This window comes from Tachysurus fulvidraco, chromosome 15 (assembly GCF_022655615.1).
Source record: "Tachysurus fulvidraco isolate hzauxx_2018 chromosome 15, HZAU_PFXX_2.0, whole genome shotgun sequence".
NCBI lineage: Eukaryota > Metazoa > Chordata > Actinopteri > Siluriformes > Bagridae > Tachysurus > Tachysurus fulvidraco.
In genome coordinates this window covers 4,932,991-4,955,620 of record NC_062532.1, presented here as the reverse complement: position 1 = coordinate 4,955,620, position 22,630 = coordinate 4,932,991, and the positions used below count along the sequence as shown (strand labels likewise).

Here is a 22,630-nt window from a genome sequence, read left to right as displayed (position 1 = left end):
ATGCCTCACCAGGCTATGTTAGGTTCCGTTATGCTATGCCCTGCTAAGCTATGTTAGGTTACGTTTTGCTATGCCCTGCTATGTTAGGTTCCGTTGTGCTATGCCCTGCCAAGCTATGTTAGGTTACGTTATGCTATGCCCTGCTAAGCTATGTTATGTTACGCTATGTTAGGCCCCATTGGCTGTTATGATACAATATGCTGTGCCTCGCTAGGCTGTGTTATGGTGCTTGGTGCTGTGCCTTGCTGGGCTTATTTTGTTGCATTCTGCTGTGCCTTGCTAGGCCGTTTTAGGTTCCGTTATGCTATGCCCTGCCAAGCTATGTTAGGTTCCGTTATGCTATGCCCTGCGAAGCTATTTTAGGTTATGTTTTTCTATGCCCTGCTATGTTAGGTTCCGTTATGCTATGCCCTGCAAAGCTATGTTAGGTTACATTTTGCTATGCCCTGCTATGTTAGGTTCTGTTATGCTATGCCCTGCCAAGCTATGTTAGGTTCCGTTATGCTATGCCCCGCCAAGCTATGTTAGGTTCTGTTATGCTATGCCCTGCGAAGCTATGTTAGGTTACGTTTTGCTATGCCCTGCTATGTTGGGTGCTGTTATGCTATGCCCTGCCAAGCTACGATAGGTTATGTTATGCTATGCCCTGCGAAGCTACGATAGGTTCCGTTATGCTATGCCCTGCTAAGCTACGATAGGTTACCTTATGCTATGCCCTGCTAAGCTATGTTATGTTACGCTATGTTAGGCCCCATTGGCTGTTATGATACAATATGCTGTGCCTCGCTAGGCTGTGTTATGGTGCTTGGTGCTGTGCCTTGCTGGGCTTATTTTGTTGCATTCTGCTGTGCCTTGCTAGGCCATTTTAGGTTACGTTACTCTATGTTGTGCCTCGCTAGGCTGTTGTGATACGTCAGGCTGTGTCTCTATAGGCTGTGGTGATACATTGTGCTGTGCCTTGCTAGGCGATGTTAGGTTACGTTGCGCTATGTTATGCCTCGCTAAGCTGTGTTATGGTGTGTTGTGCTGTGCCTTGCTGGGCTATGTTGTGTTGCATTGCTAGGCCGTGTTAGGTAACGTTACCATATGTTGTGCCTTGCTAGACTGTTGTGATGTGTTATGCTATGCCTCGCTAGGCTGTGTTATGGTGTGGTGTTCTGTGCCTTGCTGGGCTATGTTGTGTTGCATTGCGGTTGGCTGTGCATTGCTAGGCTGTGTTGGGTAACGTTACCATATGTTGTGCCTTGCTAGACTGTTGTGATGCGTTATGCTGTGCCTCGATAGGCTGTGTTGTGATACTGTACGTTGTGCTATGCTCCGCTGGGCTGTGTTATGGTACAGTATATTGTGCTGTGCCTCGCTAGGCTATGTTGTGTGCGTTGCGTTATGCTATGCCTTGCTAGGCCATTTCAGGTTACGTTGCACTGTGTACCTCGCTAGGCTGTTATCATGCGTTAGGCCATGCCTGCTAGGCGTTTACGTTGTGCTGTGCCTCACTAGGCTGTTGTGATGCGTTAGGCCGTGCCCTGCTAGGCGTTTTGTTACGTTATGCTGTGCCTCGCTTTGCTATTATATGTTGTGCCATGCCTTGCTGGGCTGTGTTTGTTACATTGTGCCCTGCTGGGCTGTGTTGGGTTGCGCTGTGCTATGTCGTGTTGCGTGGTGCTATTGTAATGCGTTGTGCTGTGCCTCGCTGGGCTGTAGTGATACGTTATACGGTGCCTTGCTAGGCGTTATTTTGCATTGTGCTGTGCCTTGCTGGGCTGTGTTGCATTACGTTATGATATGCCTTGCTGAGCTGTGTTGGGTTGCGTAACGCTGGGTTATGCCTTGCTGGGCTGTGCTTCGCTGGGCTGTTATGATACGTTATGCAGGAAATATTTACTGGCAAATGGTTTAACTTCTTAACTTGACATGGTTACATTTTCAGCGAAAGATAGTGACCTTTGGATTGATAATCAATGCCTCCTGGCCCTGCTTGTATTGTTTCTGTTCGTTATAAATAAACAAACAAACAAACTAATTAATTAATTAATAAAGTAAATGTTCCAAAGCTGGAAAGGCCCCGAGAAGCATCCTAACCGCTGCTTCTTCAATTATTGGATTATGGATCCTAGATTATGGATCCCTGAGCTAGAGATGGCTGCTCGGGATATTCAGGGAGGAGGCACTCGGTTGTCATGTTCTGTTTGTGATTGAGCTAGCTCTGCTGCTGCTAGCTCTCCTTTTCTGCTGCTGCTAGCTTTCCTCCTCTGCTGCTGTCCCTAAGGTAGCTGAACCAGGAGTGGAACGTTAAAGGTTCTGGTTGCTTCTTGGGAAATTGGGATGGCATGATGTTCATGATGATCTGGAGTCTTCTGCAGCCTTGAATCGTATACAGGCACTGAGCCTTCCGTTGTTTTTTTTTTTTGGGGGGGGGGGGGGGGTTTAATGGTCAGTGGTTGCTAGTAAATGGTAAAGGAACTGCTTTCCGTGCCTGATAACATGTCCTCTGCTCTGTTGGTATTTTACTAATAAGTTTGGCTAGTGAAAAGCTCAATAAACAATAAACAGCACCAGCACCAACCAAGTTGTGCCGCAGCCACACACCTGACTCGTGTGTGCAAAGTAGGTGAGATGAATGAGAACACCCCCACCACCACCACCACCACACCCCCGGGATTTACGCCCATGGCTGCAACGCACAGGATATCATTATCTGTTTTTATCTTTTCACTCATTTATGGGTATCAAAGACGTGCCAGCATCACTAATAAAAAAATTTCGGGAAGAAAAAAAATAAAAATCTCAGAATTTTACCTCAGCACCCTGGCATATGCGCATTCATGGGCCTGTGTGTATGCAGTTCTCTTACCTATCTAATAATATCTCAAGAGCAGAGTGGTTAATTATTTGCAAGATATATGTGTAATTAATATTTTATCCAGTAGATAAACAAAATTTTTTTTTACCCACCAACTTGTTTTCTAATGTCTCCCAAGACCTAGGATTGTAACATAACCTTAAATTCACCTAGCAAAAGTGCCCACTACAAGAAACACATTTTTTTCCCCAATCGCTGGGGAATTAACATCGCTATAGCTGAGAAACCAGAAACGGCTAGTTTTAATGTGTCTCCCATATACATAGTAAGGTGTCAAGATCCTGATAAAGTCATGCATACTGGCACCTCTGATATTGCTTGTACTCTGGATTGTCATACTTACTACTAAAGTGTGAATCTCATTCATAACTTGTAACGTTGTTTCTCCTGTTCCATATTAAAGACTCCTCTCTAAATCTTCAACATACAAAGAGGTGATCTTAAGGCAAAGCTAGAAAAGAGGTCAGAAACACACACTGCAGCTTACATTCTTTACACAATGCCTTGTGGCTCAAGAGATGCTCTAGTAGCTCGGTGAGAGCATTTTAGAGTTGGGAAAAAAAACCCAGAAACACAAACAAACACCCCCCCCCCCACACACACACACACACACACAACCAACCTTCAAATCTCCTGTATGACATAAATTCACATGTCCACTTCCTTTCTTTTCACCTTGTGCAAAGATGGCAAATAAATTTCTAGGTACTAGTGTCTTTTAAAAATGGAGAACTCTCCTTGTAAAGTTAAAGATTATTTTTCAAAAATTTAAACTTATAACTTCAAATTAAATTGTCAAGGCACATTTGGATATTGCATCCAGTCTTCATGATAGTTCGTCCTGGTAAATGATGAGCGTTCTATGGTTTGCCGACATCCACTGTGATTTTGGTATACAGCTTGTCCTTCTCCACTTTCACCACTTTGTAGGACAATGAGTTGATGCCATCTGAGTTCATGGTCTCTCTGGTGTGTGATATTCGGTCAAACCTGGGCCAGGAAATGACATAATTAGAATAGCAGACAAGTAGAGCAGCTTGCCATTTAATCTCTTGGAGATAAGGTACACATTATCTCCTAGTCACCTTTAGGTTCGGCTTACAATGTGGTTGATATTTTACGAAACACTTCATGAGGGTGCTTTCATGCTTACTAATATATTAACATGTTTCCTGATGGTTGATATGGAGTATGAAGTTATTGTGTGTCAAAACATATGCTGTCACAATTACCAGTTATGGTTATATATATATAATTTCCTTTGCTGCCATTTTCTCAAACTAATACTCTAGTAATGGCTTGTGAAATGCAGTACGCTTAAGAATAGGTTTTTTAATTTTAAACCCCTGTACCCTCTCCTGACTCGTTTATACAGTATTTAACTTTATTGCACAATCTGTTATTGTTTAATCCTTACGTAATAAGTCTGATATTAAATCTTGAATTTTGTTTTTTAGATTTATGATGTCAATTATTAAATTAAAACAAATAAAACTTTTTTATGAATTTCGATTCAATTAGAGAGTCATAGTTTATTGTATTTTTATACAGCTTTTTATCTTGGACGTTAATGTTTTGTGGAAACAAAAACACTGACCTGCACAGCACACTGAAGCTTTAACTTTTCACCAGAGGGCCAATAATATACATTTATGACCTACATGTATATATTTCTGTCTTTCTGTGTTTACTTTCTATGTTTCTGAGGTCTTAATTAGCTTAAAACATGATCTACAGAAATCCATTCAAGTTAAAAATATTTGTTCAGGTGTACATGTTTGCATTGTTTTACTGTTCACACAAACCTGTTGAGCAGCAATGGATGTGAAGTACAGGTTCATACCGACTAATGAAATGGAACCTTTTTACTTTAAATGTAAAATGTTAAATAATGTAGATAGCACTTAGCACATAACACTTAATTAATGGCTAAGCTGTAACAAAGGTGAGTAACTACTTTGCAGTTAGAACATTAATAAATATGTATGCTGTAGATTATAAGCTGTGAACATCATATGTGAAGTGTAAATATTTATAGTGCTTTTGTTTAAACAATTAAATATCACACTCAATTTTAAATCAAGTAATATAAGCCTTTGAATAATTAGTAGGTGTGACTTGCTTGGTGTGAACAAAAACTTGCAGCCAAGAGCAAAGACACATTCATTGTTTGTAATCTCCGGTTTGGTCATTTGCCACCCACAGAGTTCTCATAAAGCCAGCATTAGATAATGTTTTCTGACAAGGTAAACTGTGTTATTCATAAGTGTGTAATGCAGCTAGATAAAAAGACAAAACAAGAACAATTAAAAGCATGTTATAAATACATAGTACAACTTACTGATAAAATAACTCTACAATACAAGTAAAAAAAAAAAAAAAAAAAACCTGGCTAGGAGTTATGACCAGTAAACTCAAGTACAATTTCTTATGAGCCAATTCATTTTGACAAGTGTTTCAGAGTCTTTCAAACTGACAATGATCAAAGGTCTACAGTAACTACAGTAACATCAATCTCGCTTTACAGAGTAAAAAATGAATAGGATGCTGGAAGGGGACCTTTTGTACTCAGATGTCTACTCATGGGTACTTACAAACAGTTAAGCACAGTGTATAGCAGGGTAAAATAAAAAAGCACACTACCTTAGGGGATTCGGGTTGTTCTGCTTGTCACGGCTGTGACGGACCATCCTGCATTTTCCGATGACACCACTGGGTCTGGATATGACCATCCCTTTGGAGCTCAGCCTGCAAGAAACACAACAAAGGCTTTACTATGTGTGTGTTTGATTAGTAACTGATAAAGGAACAGATAAACATACAAAGGAAAGGAATATGTTACAACATTCAGAAACATTGAAATGATGTCAGCAGGACATATGAACATAGGAAATTTGGTTAATATGGTTAAAATTTGGATAAAAACCTGATGAGGTTACTGCCAGTGCCTAATATTCTATAAAGAATTCATGATTTAATTCAAACAGAACTAAACAGAAGAGCATAAAGATGGGAAGGAAAACCTGTTATTGAGTATAATACCAGCCTGACATCTAAGCCTTCACTAATTTGGCTCCTTAAACTTTAAAGCTCAATTTAAACCTGAATTCAAAGTTTTATGTTACCTAAGTGTGACCGTATGAACGAGGTACGAGTGGTGATTGACACTCATGACCACCAATCAGTGTCGAGCAGGCACTATTTAGAGCGGGTTGGTTTTGAGCCTGGGATGCGTCACGTCCGTACCCTCCCCGTTTTCGTTTACTCTAGCGATTTCAGGTATGTGCGGTTAGCATGTAGCGTTGGCTAATTCGTTTTTAGTTATCTTTACTTGTTGCACTAATGGCTCGTTTATTGCACCCTTAGCCTGTCTTTTCATCACTGTGTGTGTCCCTGTCGGATGCTGTTCGGATCTGTTTACTGCCCACCTTTCAGCGGGTTATTTGAGGGCTGCGTATCCTGAGCGGCGAATTGATCCTCGTGAACTCCTTTATCCGCACTTGGATTCTCCCTCTCTTTTCGTCCTGGCCATTATCACGGCAGTTTACTTTTTCCTCCACTGCGCGCCGAGTGACTAATATTGGCCTACAATCATTTAAAGGGACTTCTGCTGCTACCATCTGGTTTCTGGGATAGTTTTAACTGACCTGTTCTGGTCTACTTTGGGGTGTACGATCGGGTATTTCTTGGGGTCGGCCTAAGAACGACGTGGCCGCTCCTTTTTGAGTCCTGTCTCCCTCAAACATTTTATAAAGTTGTCGGTTGCGTTGAATCGTGACTTCTATTTGCTTTTCATTCATTCTGTTTCTGTTTTATATGTATTTATTTTGGTTTTGATTTCTTTCAGGAGCTGGGGGTCCCACGGGTGAAAGAGCTATTGGTGGTGGTGCTATTCCAACGTGTGCTGTGCGAAATTCTTGAAGTTTTCGAGTGCGTGCTCTGAGTTCACGGTGAGGTGTGTGTGTGTGTGTGGAAGTGTGCGGTTGGATAACTAACCCTGGTGATCGCCTTGGTGGATAACCCCAGCCCTGTATTTAATTGTGATATTTTGTTTTGTCTGTTTAGAAGTTGCGTAAAGTGGTTGTTTATTATTTCTTTCATTTGATCGTCATTATTTGTGTATTTGTCTGTCACTGCACCTTTTTAACAGTGAAGACATCTTTCTTTTTGTTGTTTTTGCAATGTTGGTTTGAGCCGTTAGTAAGGGCTCTTTAGATTGAGCATATTAAGGGAGTTTTTATTTTAACTTCAAGTATTTAATAAATGTTGTACTTTTTTTTTATGATGCCAATGTTTCTTGCCTACACTTATTTTAAGAGAATCGAACTAGTGTGATCTGATAACAAACACTGGGGTGTACTTCTATTTCCTGCGTTTAACCCTCCCAGGTGGCGTAGTTGAACTGGTTCCAAATAGATAAACTTGGGTTTGTGTGTGATAAGCTGTACGGCTCTCACGCGTACCTCCTAACACACCACACCGCTCCCGCCACATAAGGCTGAGAAGCGGCAGGCTAGTGTGGGCTTGCTCATAGCCCCCCAGCTTAGCAGCCATGTGTTGGGAGTTCACCCCGGTGAATGAGAGGGTCGTTTCCCTGCGCCTTCTAGTTCGGGATAGGTCTCTCACTGTTATTTGTGCTACCGTGCCAAATGGCAGTTTAGAGTACCCGACCTACTTGGCGTCTCTGGGAGGGGTGCTGGAAAGTGCTCCGACCGGGGACTCCATCGTTCTACTGGGGGACTTCAACGCTCATGTGGGCACCGACAGTGACACCTGGAGGGGCGTGATTGGGAGGAACGGCCCCCCCGACCTGAACCCGACTGGTGTTCTGTTATTGGACTTCTGTGCTAGTCACAATTTGTCCATAACGAACACCATGTTCAAGCATAAGGGTCTCCATCAGTACATGTGGCACCAGGACACCCTAGGTCGGAGGTGGATGATCGACTTTGTGGTTGTTTCATCTGACCTCCGGAGTCAGAGTTGTTGTTGTAAGGTCTCCGTTGCCTGTCGTGGCAGCAATCCCCGAACCCGGTGGCGGACCCCGGACGTAAAGGATGCTGTCAAGCTGAAGAAGGAGTCCTATCAAGCCTGGTTGGCTCAGGGGACTCCGGGGGCAGGTACCGGAGGGCCAAGCGAGCTTCAGCCCGGGGGGTTGCGGAGGCAAAAACCCCGGTCTGGGAGGAGTTCAGTAAGGCCATGGAGAAAGAACAGCCTCAAAGAAATTCTGGCAAACTGTCTGGCATGCTGGGAGGGGGAATCAGTGCCCTGCACACACTGTTTACAGTGGGAGTGGGAATCTGCTGACTTCGACTGAGGACATCCTCGGACGGTGGAAGGAGTACTTCAAGGATCTCCTCAACCCCACTGACACTGTTATATCTTCCACTGAGGAAGCAGAGGCCGAGGGCTCAGTTGTGGACTTGTCGATCCCCCAAGCTGACGTCACTAAGATAGTTGAGAAGCTCCTCGGTGGCAAGGCACAGGGGATGGATGAGATCTGCCCTGAGTACCTCAAGTCTCTGGATGTTGTGGGGCTGTCTTGGCTGACACGCCTCTGCAACATCACGTGGCGGCTGGGGACAGTGCCTCTGGACTGGCAGACTGGGGTGGTGGTCCCTCTGTTTAAGAAGGGTCACCAGAGGATGTGTTCCAACTACAGGGTGATCACACTCCTCAGCCTCCCCGGAAAAGTCTATGCCAGGGTAAGGGAGAGGAGAATTCGGCCAATAGTCAAACCTCGGATTCAGGAGGAACAATTTTCGTCCCCGTCGTGTAACACTGGACCATCTTTATACCCTTGCTGGAGGGTTCATGGGAGTTTGCCCAACCAAGCCACATGTGTTTTGTGCATTTGACTGTGTCCCTCGTGGTGACCTGTGGGGGATGCTCTGGGAGTATGGGGTCCGGGGCCCTCTGCTAAGGGCTGTTCAGTCCCTATATGATCGGAGCAGGAGTTTGGTTCGCTTTGCCGGCAGTAGGTCAGACTTGTTCCCGGTGCATGTTGGACTCCGGAAGGGCTGCCTTTGAACTCACCAGTCCTATTCATTATTTATATGGACAGGATTTCCAGGTGCATTCGGTGGCCGGAGGGAGTCCGGTTTGGGGTCCACATGATTTCGTCTCTGCTTTTTCCAGATGATGTTGTCCTGTTGGCTTCATCAAATCAGGACCTTCAGCGTGCACTGGGATGGTTTGCAGCCGAGTGTGAAGCGGCAGGGATGAGAATCAGCACCTCCAGGTCAGAGGCCATGGAGAGGTGTTCTGGGCATGCCCAACCGGGAGGAGGGAAGACCTAGGACATGCTGGAGGGATTATGTCTCTCAGCTGGCCTGGGAACGCCTCGGTATGCTGCTGCCCCCGGGATCCGGTTCTGGATAAGCGGTAGAAAATGGATGGGTGGGTGGATGGATGGATGTTACCTAAGGCACTAAATGTCAGACTGTTTATGATTTCCCTGTGGTTATGGACTTCACTCACAAATTTTAAAAGCTGTGCTGAAGAGAAATTACTATTTATAAGCCTCTTCCCAGTTTAAAAACTACTGTACACCACCTGTGTAGACAATAGCACCAAACAAATGAGACCTGTCTAAATTTTACAATCCCACAGAACTAAACTAAAAAGTCTGTTTTGCTTCATTCTGTCTCGTATTTATAAAACCATGTGATAAGGATTTCAGAGAAAGTCCAGAGCCGCTCATTAGGCATTCTGCCATAATCACTTCAAAAGTATTTATATAAAAGATATTATAAGTTATGATAAATATGGGGTTTCTATCCAGAGTGCTCGTGAATGCATTTCTAGATAATTGCCATTTCTGTAGTAACAACTTACACAGGGGGGCTATATGGTAATCCTTTCAGAGAAATAGATTTTAAAACATTGTAATCGTCGATACGGTGTGATTTTATTTCACGTTTTTCGAAGGTGACGTTAATAAAGAGTAAGAAATAAAGTTGTATGTTTATTAATATGGTAAATAATATGGTCTTCAAAGCAAATGTTGCAGTTAGTCAGTGGCATTTGGTAATGACGTTCGGTGCTGTAACTTAGGTAATAAACGGTCTCGGACCTGTTGAAGATGTCATCATCCTCGCCTCCCCAGCCCCAGTAGTTATTTGGAAAGCCATTGATCTTCAGATACTGTTCCTTGCTCATTGAGGACACCCCCCCAAAGTACTGGTTATACGGAAGCCTACATGAGACAAAAGGAAAGTGTGTTAGGAGAGTGTTTGGTTTCATGCTGAAAAATGAAAGAAAAACTTCCAAGTAAGCTGATATTCCAAAACACAGAAGTTGAATATTATATTACCAAAAGGGGTTGCAAAGGAACAAGGTGTCCCTCTACGTCCCTCGGCAATCTGTCATGAAGATTGCATTCTATTTCGTAAAAAAAAATCATAGAAAGCTGCTACGCATGTGCACACACTGGTGTCCTTTGGCTACATGAGGTTTACAGGAGGAAGAAGGGAAAAAATAAGGGCAGGAACTACACTTCAACACAGAAGTAAAACAGATAGGAAGCATTTGGACATGCATGAGAAATGGCACTCTGATCTGTGTGTGTGTGTGTGAGTGTGTGTGTGTGTGTGTGTGTGTGTGTGTGTGTGTGTGTGTGTGTAGAAGGGGTCACCCAGAGAGAGTGAAACGTCATCCTAACAAATCAATCACAGATGCTTCAAAAGTAGTGTGCATACTTTACTTTTAAAGTGGTAACAGGTCGTTATTTTCTTATTAGATCTGAAGCATTATATTTTCACGACAGTAACTTCAAGCTGCACGTTAACAGCCTCTGTTTACAGTTAGAGTAGAGACTTTGGCTGATGTCTTTCTCTGTAGTTTGTGTTGTGAGCTAATGCTGTAAAATTACAACCAGATGCCTTTAAACCCTAGTAGGCGCAACGGTTGTGCACTGGAAAGGGGAGAGCGCTATTAAGACACAGAACAATGTAACGCCAAGGAAGACCATCCCTCGTCGCAATGACCAGGCACTCTGTCTATCCACGGCTGACGTGAGGAGATCTCTACGCAGAGTTAACCCACGGAAGGCTGCTGGACTAGACAACATTCCTGGCAGGGTGCTCAGAGAATGTGCAGAACAGCTAGCGGATGTCTTTACAGACATCTGCAACATTTCTCTGAGCAGCGCCATTGTTCCTACGTGCCTCAAAACTACCACCATCGTTGCTGGCCCAAAGAAGTCTACAGTGTCCTGCCTCAATGACTATTGTCCCGTTGCACTCACACCCATAGTGCTTCAAGAAGCTCATCATGAGGCACATCAAGACCCAGCTACCACCCTCATTGGACCCCCTACAGTTCGCGTATCGTCCAAACCGCCCCACAGATGATGCCTTTACCACAGCCCTCCACTTAGCCCTCACCCATCTGGACAATAAAGACACTTATGTACGAATGCTGTTCATAGACTTTAGTTCAGCATTCAGTACAATCATCCCTCAGCACCTGATTGGGAAGCTGAGCCTGCTGGGACTAAACACCTCCCTCTGCAACTGGATCCTGGACTTCCTGACTGGGAGACCTCAGTCAGTCTGGATCAGGAACTGCATCTCCAGCACCACCACACTGAACACTGGAGCTCCTCAAGGCTGCGTGCTCAATCCACTGCTGTTCACTCTGCTGACTCACGACTGTGCAGCAATGCACAGATTGAATCATGTTATTAAGACACGACCATGGTGGGTCTCATCAACAAGAACGACGAGTCAGCATGCAGGGAGGAGGTGCAACAACTAACTGCCTGGTGTAGAGCCAACAACCTTTGTGTTGTTGGCCAAATGTGGATAAAAGAGATGGTTGTGGACATCAGGAGAGCACAGAGCACCCACTCTACGCTGAACATCAACGGATCATCCGTAGAGATCGTCAAGAGCACCAAATTTCTTGGTGTTCATCTAGCAAGAGAACCTCACCTGGTCACTCAACACCAGCGCCATCACCAAGAAAGCCCAGCAGCGTCTCTACTTCCTATGAAGGCTGAGAAAGGCACATCCCCCCCCCCCCATCCTGACCATGTTCTACAGAGGGACCATTGAGAGCATCCTGAGCAGCTGTATCACTGTCTGGTTTGGGAACTGTACGATCTCGGATCGCAAAACCCTGCAGCGGATAGTGAGGACAGCGGAGATCATTGGGGTCTCTCTTCCCTCTATCATGGACACTTACACCACACGCTGCATCCGCAAAGCCAACAGCATTGTCGATGACCCCACACACCCCTCACACACACTCTTCACCCTCCTGCCGTCTGGAAAAAGGTACCGAAGCATTCGGGCCCTCACGACCAGACTGCGTAACAGCTTCTTCCCACAAGCCATCAGACTTCTCAATAACTGAACTGTACTATACTGAGCACAACATACACACACATCATCTGTATGGACTGCATAGACCCTCACAAAACACACACACTGTTTTGCACACTTTTCTGCTGTTTTTGCACATACTGTCCAACATTTCAGCACAATATCTCAGCCATTACGCACATACTATACAATATTTCAGTCATTTGCTGTTTTTTGCACAACTCTATATATCCCAAGGACCTGCTGCTAAGAAACTGTGTTCATTCTAATGTTACTGCACGAAATATTGTTTGAACATTCAGTATTTACACCGGTCGGTCGGCGCTGTTTCTGTTACTGTTTATTGTCTTTTGTGTATTGCATTTTTTGTACTTTTTGTATTTGTCTTGTAACTTTATGTCTGCACTGTTTTTTGTCATGCACTGTCTTTTGTCCTGCACTGTTTGCACCAGGTTGCACAGTTGCACTTTATGTGGCTAAGACTACTTACATGTCCTTAGCCCTGTCTTTGTTTTATGTAACACCTTGATCCTGGAGAAATGTTGTCTCATTTCACTGTGTACTGCAACAGCTATATATGGTTGAAATGACAATAAAAGCTTCTTGACTTGACTTCTTGACTTGAAAACCAGATGCAGATGCATGTTAGGTGGTGAAGAGGCTCGCTGTGGTGTTTATTTTCTTTACCAATCTTTCAGTGTTTGTTCACACTTCACGTTTGTGTATGGGTGCCTGAACCTTTATGAGTGTGTTGTGCACAAGAAATAGCATCTATATTTGAATGCAAATGAGGCCCTAGAGGGCTAGTTTGAGCATGGAGGGTATGCATGTAGTCGGAACAAAATGGAAAAATCACAGGTGTTGCTCAGACTCGATGCAAATGAAACCTCAGGAGGAAATGCTGCAAACCGCAGAGAAAGCCAGAACACAAAGGAGGAAATAAGAGTCTTCTATAGTACAGAACTTCAGACACTTAAGTAAATATGGAACATAATTTATTAAGTTTGCAGTTTTGTATTACATCCTAAGACACTATACAAATAATGCTTCCTTACGTTCATTTTAATATAAAATCAAAAATTGTGAGCACGATTAAAACCCTAATCAACTGTGCACCATCTAAGCTCAATAACATTTCATAATTATTTTGCTCTATTTTTAATTTGCCCCCCAATATATATATATATATATATATATATTTTTTTTTTTATGGACTACCATCCTGCAGTTTCAGCTGGGCTTGAGCTGAAGTAAAGAAAACTGTAAGGGTGCTGTATAATTATTCTGGGAAGAGAGAATTTGAAACGACAAAGAGAGCTGAACAAAAGGGATGGGTTACCTGAAGCCAAATTTGTCCATGGAGACAGACAGGTGTCTTGGTTGGCTGAAGCATTTGTACGTGTTTCGGTCGTCCATGGGGATGAGGTCGACGTCGCTGAATATGAAGCAATCGTAGTCGTACTCCTTCAGGGCCTCGGCGTAGCCTACATTGAGCAGTTTGGCACGGTTAAACGTCTCTTCTCCATCCTGAGAGACAAGAGCAGGAAAAAGCAGTATTTAAATAAAATACACAAACACATTTCAGTCAGGACCACTTTGTCAAAAGAGAATTTATTAGATGAATATGCATACAGTTAGTGTTGGCAGTGTGGTTCTGTTCTGGGCAAGAATCCACGCGCCTGTCCATACGCATGCATGGACAGAGCGGGGAGAGCAGCGACTAGAAAATAGAATAGACACCCCATATAACAGAACCATTAATCATGCATAGTATTAGATATGCTCGCTTACATGTTTTTGGAAAGTAATAAATGAATGGATAGATAAATAATTAAATAATTAGAGAGAGGGAGAGAGAGAGAAAAATATGTGGAGATTTATGACCTAAACTGGTACAATGAACACGGGTTCTGACATGGTGGAGTCAGGGTTGGAGGAGGGAGTTTAGATCGCAGCAGCAGTGAAGCGCTAGAGAGGCTCTATGAATGGGAATTTAAATGGTCGGGTAATATGGATGTCGTAACTGGATTGATTAACAGCTGAAGCACGCTTGACGACGTCGCCTGCCAGAACTAATGCAATGCTTGATTCATGCACACATCTCCTGCTTGCTATTGAGGGGTCTTCATTTTACTAGCAGTTGCTATGGCTTTAAATGTTAGCACTAATTATGCACTGTTTAAAAATAAAAGCTAAGAAGTCTTATCTAAAGTGGCTTTTTACCACAGAACAACTGCGTAGCTGAATTCAATTCAATTCAAGTTCAATTCAAGTTTATTTGTATAGCGCTTTTTACAATAGACATTGTCTCAAAGCAGCTTTACAGAACATAAACATAAAGCAGAAGGTAAACATAATTAATGATAAAGGAAATAACGAATAATAAAAGAAATAAGAATTAACAGAATAAAAATTCTAGATTATTATTAGATGTATATAGTTCACAGTGTGTATGTATTTATTCCCCTATGAGCAAGTCTGAGATGACTCAGGCAGCAGTGGCAAGGAAAAACTCCCTTAAATTGGTAAAGGAAGAAACCTTGAGAGGAACCGGACTCAAGGGGGAACCCATCCTCATATGGGTGACACTGGGGGTGTGATTGTAATATACAGTCAAACAAATGGTGTATTGGTGTGAGGTTTAAGGACTTCTGATCTTCTGAGTACCACAGAGTCTAACTGGAGATGTCTCAGGATTCTTAGAGTCGGCCTCGGCTGAGTGGATGTCCAAAGGCTTCGTCCCACAGAGGACGATGGGAGCTGGTACAGTGTCTGGATGCCTCGGGATGGGTACAAAGAGAAAAGCAGTGGAAAGGGATTAACATATCTGCCGTTCATAAAAATGTGCTGGTCTGATGTACTGGTGCATGATATTATGGGATGTATTATGTGTACGCCTGACTGAAGAGATGAGTTTTTAATCTACATTTAAACTGGGAAAGTGTGTCTGAGCCCCGAACACTATCAGGAAGACTATTCCAAAGTTTGGGAGCTAAATAAGAAAATGCTCTACCACCTTTAGTAGACTTAGATATTCTGGGAACTACCAAAAGCCCTGAGTTTTGTGATCTCAGAGAGCGTGAAGGATTGTAACGTGTTAGCAGACTAGTTAGATACATGGGAGCTAAACCATTAAGAGCCTTGTACGTAAGTAGCAGCAGTTTGTAGTCAATTCTATACCTAACAGGTAGCCAGTGTAGAGATGATAAAATTGGGGTTATATGGTCATACTTTCTTGTCCTAGTGAGAACTCTGGCAGCTGCATTTTGGACTAACTGTAACCTATTTATTAAAGATGCAGGACAACCACCTAGTAATGCATTACAATAGTCCAGTCTAGAGGTCATGAACGCATGAACTAGCTTCTCAGCATCAGATACAGACAGGATGTTTCTCAGCTTGGCAATGTTTCTAAGGTGGAAGAAGGCTGTTTTGGTAGTATGGGCGATATGATTTTTAAAAGACAAGTTACTGTCTAGTATAACACCGAGGTCTTTCACTGTCGAGCTACTTGTAATAGTACATCCCTCTAAATGGGAGTTAAGTTGTGAGAGTTTATGTGCACTGGTTTTTGGACCTATGAGTAGTATTTCAGTCTTATCGGAGTTTAACAATAGAAAGTTGCAGCTCATCCAGTCTTTTATCTCTCTAAGGCACCGAGTTAATTTGGACACTGTGGCTATTTCATCTGGTTTTGATGAGATATATAACTGTGTGTCATCAGCATAACAATGGAAACTAATCCCATGTCTTCTAATAATGTTCCCTAATGGAAGCATGTATATAGAGAAAAGCAGAGGTCCTAGAACTGATCCTTGAGGGACCCCATAATTAACTGGTAGTAAACTGGAGGATTCACCATTTAATTCTACAAAATGGTATCGGTCAGACAGATAGGATCTAAACCAGCTTAAAGCCTGACCATGAATACCTGTGTAATATTGTAAGCGATCTAGAAGAATGTTGTGATCTATAGTGTCGAATGCAGCACTAAGGTCAAGTAGAACTAATAGTGACATACAGTCTTGGTCCGAAGCTAAGAACAAGTCGTTTGTAACTTTAACAAGTGCAGTTTCTGTGCTATGATGGGGCCTGAAACCTGACTGAAACTCTTCAAGGATATTGCTCTCCTGTAAGAAGGAGCTCAGTTGAACAGACACAACCTTTTCAAGTATTTTAGACATAAACGGGAGGTGTGAGATAGGTCTGTAATTTGATAGTTCATTAAAACTAGCTGAAGCTGCTGCCACCGACCTGTATGAGCTCACAGAGACTGTAACATCATATATCAGTTTCTGTGAGGATTTGTGTATTCCTACCAGGACTCACTTAACTTACAGCAATGACAAACCATGGTTCATTGCAAAACTCAGCAAATAACTACGGACCTATGGCTCGAACGTCTGTGGTCATGAAATCATTTGAAAGACTGGTTTGGCTTATCTGAAGGACATCACTGGACCCTTACTGGACCCTCTGCAGTTTGCCTACAGAGCAAACAGGTCTGTGAATGATGCAGTCAATATGGGATGTTCTGCAGCATCTGGACAGACCATGGACTTATGTGAGGATCCTGTTTTTGGACTTCAGCTCTGCCTTTAACACCATCATCCCATCACTCCTCCAGCCCAAATTAACCCAGCTCTCCTTGCCCTCCTCTGTCTGTCAGTGGATCACCAGCTTTCTGACAGACAGGCAGCAGCTACTGCGACTGGGAAAACTCAAATCCAGCAACCGCACCATCAGCACTGGCGCCCCTCAGGGTTGTGTCCTCTCCCCACTGCTCTTCTCCCTGTATACAAATGACTGCACCTCTAATGACCTGTCTGTCAAGCTCCTGAAGTTTGCAGATGACACCACACTGATCGGCCTCATTCAGGACATCCCAGATATCTCCCAGGATATGAAGTGGAACATTTACATAGACTCCATTGTGAAAAAGGCTCAGCAAATGTACTTCCTTCACCAGCTGAGGAAGTTCAACAGCTTATCTGCCTTTTCTTCATGCAATGCTTTGCCCTTTTCAGGTCTTGGCCATTTCCAGTGAGTTTCCAAACTCTTTGGCTTTTCCTCAAGCTCTCTTCTTTAGCAGATCGACAGGTGCTTGGCTCTTGTGGCCATGTGTGGGGAGTTTTCTCATCAGGACTTACTTGTTGCTCTATCTCAACAGCTTCAGTATCACAGTCTTTGTGATCGGCCATGTCACTACTCTAATGTGATTTAAACTTTGTTACTTATGACTTGAACTTAACTAAGTGCTATCGTGCTCTTAAATGTATTTAAGTACTTAAATGTACTTAAATTACTTTACTCTTTAAAGATAAACTTAAATGTGTATCAAACAATATAAATCAAAATTAGAAATTAGGCCTTTTCTCTTGTTATAAAATAAAAGACAAATCAAAACCTTCAATATCAAAAATTAAATACAAAAGACTTCACCTTTAAATACCTTGCTGTACCCTTAAATGAGCAAAAATACTAGAAGTTAACTAAAAATAAGCTTAGCAACAATCATCTTATATTAAACAAGCAATAAATTAAGCTTGGACTTATATTTTTACCACAGCACAGTACTCCTTTAAATAATTAATAACACAGTCCCTTTAAAGGTAACAGGGTTAATCTTCTTCACTTTTAACTTGTTTTAAATGCGTTACTTCTTAGCTTAACCATGCTGCACTCTTGGACCCGGATAACGCTGGTTTGATACTTGTGTGCATGCAGTCCGTCTTTTCTTTTGATGCTTAAGAGTGACGTCACCACTTTAACGAGTTTAACGAGCGCCTGTTTACAGCTTTTATGCCCCGACAATTCCGATAATGCCGATAATGCTGATAGAGCTCATTGGCCTCTCTAACTCAAGAGGAATAGACTTGAAGGTTAACAGTTTCTTCTTTAACCAAAGAACAGCAATATAACAACACTTCTTACAAGTGCAACTCGTACGGACATTCCTACCGCGTACCTCGTGCGTCTCTTCTACCTTTAGCGCCCCCGGAAGCGATCCTGATAGTAACAATTAAATAATTCCCCAGTGAAACAAATTATATGTTCCCTCTCACCTTTCTATAGTTTTAACTAATAACATAAAATAAATTAACATTAACAAAAATATATTGCTGTTTTATTCTAATAATTATTTTAACATTTTTTTACAATTTATTTCCTTAAAACTGTAAAGAGCATATATTACAAACTAATATATATATATATATATATATATATATATATATATATATATATATATATATATATATATATATATAAAAAATGGGAGTTACCTCTAGAGTTACCTCTAGCGGCAACTACACCCAGTTTAACCTCATCGTTCTCACCTTCTAAGTTTCACACTGCCTTCTGTCTGTCAAACCACATTACCTTTTTTAAGAGGAAGAAAATGCAAACATTTTTTTTAAAGTAATAATAATACGAAATACTACAACTCTGTAGTAGACTGTCTAGCCAGATGGCCTCCACCAGAATGAGGACCATGAATCGAAAATGTGTTGAAGGCATGAACACAAAATAAATATTGGAGGCACAGGATTGTCTATAATTAGTTTGTATGCAACGGCATTACAATTTCCCTACAACGCAGCATTGTAAAAAAAAATATATATATATGCTACAAAGTCCTATTTCCTGCTTAAATTAATGTCTTTATAAAGCTTGAAAAGGCATTTTTATACAATTACACATATTGAGTGGGTAGAGAGTTGCGAGGGCTCACTTGGTTAATGATATAGACCCCATAGTCGAGCTGCTGCCGCTGCAGGATCGGGTGCAGGTAATGAAGCCAGTACTTCAGATGCTCGTCTCGATTTCGAAAGGGGATGATGATGGCCACTTTCTGCAGAGCTATGCAATCTTTGGGTCTGAAGCGTCCTCCCTCTTGTAACACCGAATTCACATTTCTCACCTCATCGAGGTTCACCGGAACGTTAAACTCGACTCTGAGCGGACCCACTGAAACGGCACAGAATGGTTAGTTAGTTTCACAGCAACATCTGCCATTCTTGCTAATGATTTGCATGAAAGTCCAATCTTTTTAGATATTTAACCCGTTCACAAATAAACAAATCCACATTCACAGTTGTCTGTTAGAGCACTTGAGATATCTTGGAGATATCTGTTTGCCCATCTATTTAAATGCATCAATCATATCGCTCACTCATTCAAATTCAACCAGGTTGTTTTCATACAATGGACCTCATGCTGACCGGTGAAGCACTGCTTATTTACTTAGTCCATGCTTGGTGACACACGATGACTGAAAAAGTTTAGTGTTTCAGCAGAGGGGGAAAATGGTATAGTAATCAAAGTTCTCACTTATATAAACAAGGTGAGAGGACAGAAGAGGACAGACCACCACAGCTGAACTTCTGAAACATTTTTAGAAGAAGAATGTACAGTATCTAGTCTGTTTCAGTATCTAGTCATTATTAACTGATGTTGTCAGGAAACCACCTTCATCCCTTTCAATCATAATGACATTATAGGACTGGGGGGGGGGGGTTAATCAAATTATTGTTTAAAAACTGATTGCCAATGTGCTCTTTGTCCCGTCACGTTTACAAATGGAGGTGGCACAGTGTAATAAATGTAGGTTTGAACTGTGTTTATTAAAGACCTTTTAATTTGCTTAGACATAATTTAGTTAAATAACTGATGACACCCAGTTAGCTTTGTCATTAACGTATTTTTTTTAACAGAATCCATTCTTCGGTAATATAACTACCAAAGGTGTTATACAAGAATGTAATGGAACCGATGACGTATGTAATGAGCTGTAATGATTAGAGATTTCTTATTAACTTACTAACAGTTCAGTAACTAGTTAAATAGAAGCAGCTTATTGTGGCTCTTTCTTCTGGAGTCCAATAACAACAACAACAACAACAACAACAACAACAACAACAAAAAAACAACAAAATCAGCTGTGCAAAGCCTGGGTTACATAGAAACATTTATACATGATGTGTAATGTCTGATATTAGTGCTGAATTCACTTTAAACTCAGGTCTCATATCTCTCCTGCAAGAAACTGTTTCCGTCTGCAAAGATGGCAGTGTAACTATGTTAACAGTTTGGGTTCATCACAAATTGTTGTGTCCATAAATAGGAATGTACAAACGGGCTTTAATTAATGACATTCAGAATTGTGAAACACTCCAAATTTCACATAAGTCTATATTTGTGTTACATCATATGGTGTGCTTGTTTGGAGATGATTCTATATTCAGAGGTTATATCATTCAGTCGGTTTCTTAAAAGTTCAGCATGAAGAATCATCTCTTTATATACATCACTGCCTCAAATGTTTTCCAGCCAGGGACCTTAGCTTACCTTAAGTCCTTAGCACTGTCTTTGTTCTATGAAGCACCATGATCCTGGAGAAACGTCTCATTTCACTATGTACTGCATCAGCTAAATAGTTGAAATGACAATAAAAGCTTCTTGACTCAACCACTATAACTGTACGCGTGTTTTCATGCACATACATACACAAGCACAAGGAGACACATGCACCAAAAGTTCACTTCCTGGACCTTACTTTGAGAAACACTGGGTTTCAATTACACCTTTTGTTTCAGGTATATGCCCTCAAACTTGTAATAACCACCATTGCAAGTTTAAAGCAATTAACTTTTTAGCAGACTTTTGGTTTTCTTCCAAATAAATCAAACGATGAGCTAATTACCATATACATCTGAAATATTTTGATTGCTTCATTATTAACTGACATTGTCTGGAAACAACCTCCAACTCTTTCAATTATAATGATACTGAGACATTATAGTACTGAGGGTTTTAACCAAATTATTGCTTAAAGTCTAACTGCCAATGTGCTCTTTGTCCCATCACATTTACAAAAGGAGGTGGCACACTGTAATAAACGTAGGTTTAAAAAAACTGCATTTATTAAAGACCTTTTAATTGGCTTAGACATAATTTAGTTAAAACCGAAGGCTGAATTCTGGGATCAAGCTAATGACCGTGATGCCACATTTTGGACGTTCCCTTCCACAAAGCTCACAATTGTCTAAAATGTCAACTGTAGTGTTCAGATTTCCCTGTACTGAGACAAAATGGACCAAATCCTGTTCCAGAGAGACAACGCCCCTGTGCACAAAATGTTTACCAATGGTGTACGAATAAAAACAGGAGCAGCAGTGTGATAATCGGGTGTCCAAAAACTATTTAGCGTTAACTACAGTCTTCCATCCCATGGGCAATATCTCAGACATACGTTCACTGAGTTAAGGGTGCTTCTTGGGAAACGGTTAAAGAACAGCACTAATGCCAGGCTACCAATGCTGGGATCTATGAGCAAGGATCCAGAGGTGCTGTATCACGGCGGACTGTGCGCTCTGACTTTCTAACAAGCTTGTATATTTTAATAAAAGAATTTCACTGCGATGGTTCGTCTTTCTCCGGTATTAACAATTCATTACTAATCAACCCAATTTGTTTTTCTCTTATCAAATGACTTAAGTTCACATAAATGTGATGGTAGCATTTTTCTTTTTATATCCACACATATGTACAACCTTTCAGATGAAGATCGGTGCATCTATACAATCACTCTACTTGGTGTAGGAAGCTTGGTAGTAGTAGTAGTAGTAGTAGTAGTAGTAATAATAATAATAGTAATAATAATAATAATAATAATAATAATAATAATAATAATAATAATAATAATAATAATAATAATAATAATAATAATGAAACAAATCTCAGATGAGTTTAAATGTGAGTCAAATGACAAAGACAGGACATACGATTTAGATTTCGGATGCAGTCTAAATCTAAATAATCTGGCAACGTAAACACAAGACATTTTCACATACATCAGATGTGTCAGGAAAAAAAAAGTCAGCAACATGATGATGAACTTTGATTCCACATGACAAGCAAAAACATGATTATAAGAGGTTTAAAAAGGGTTTCATACCGAGCAAAGGAGACGGATCAGGGCATTTTTCCAGCTGGGTTTCTGTAACATTGCTTTTTTTGTAAGTTAAAGTGCTGCTTGATTTGAGTTCTTCTGTGCCTGTTGTGTGCTCTTCCAGTTTCCCGTGGATTTGGGACATTTGTTGCTGGTTTTGGACAAATGATTGTCTAAAATCCAGCGATCTGACATAATAAACTACAGTGACAAAAATGTGCAGACAGCAAAGGAGCACAATGAGAGTGCAAGTCTTCTGGAGGAAATTAAAATTCACATTCGGATCGCGCATCTTTAAAAAAACAAACAAACAAACAAACAAACAAGCAAGCAAACATAAATGGGAAATAAACTCAGAGTCTATTTAGCGTGTCATATGACGTCCTTTATGCGTTTTCTGTGATCCGATAACTATCCGATTGTAAAAAGACCAGGTCTAAATGCCCTCCGAAACTGATCGTTCAAACCACTTCAGGAGATGGTCTG

The 22,630-nt window shown here is 41.5% G+C and overlaps 1 protein-coding gene across 2 annotated transcripts; it reads right to left on the bottom strand.

Annotated features, from left to right (window-relative positions):
* Positions 1 to 2,398: 2,398 nt before the first annotated feature.
* Positions 2,399 to 22,630, bottom strand: LOC113645903 (beta-1,4-galactosyltransferase 1-like). 2 transcript variants are annotated; one of them, XM_047801163.1, is made up of 6 exons: positions 22,151 to 22,625; positions 18,926 to 19,161; positions 13,532 to 13,719; positions 9,939 to 10,061; positions 5,507 to 5,611; positions 2,399 to 3,853 (listed from the first exon to the last, which is right to left on the bottom strand). In XM_047801163.1, the coding sequence occupies exons 1-6, from the start codon at positions 22,434 to 22,436 to the stop codon at positions 3,724 to 3,726; spliced, it is 1,068 nt and encodes a 355-aa protein (XP_047657119.1). In that variant the 5' UTR covers positions 22,437 to 22,625; the 3' UTR covers positions 2,399 to 3,723. The 2 variants fall into 2 exon arrangements, with proteins under 2 accessions (XP_047657119.1, XP_047657120.1); XM_047801164.1 differs by lacking the exon at positions 9,939 to 10,061 and having other exon boundaries at positions 22,151 to 22,630.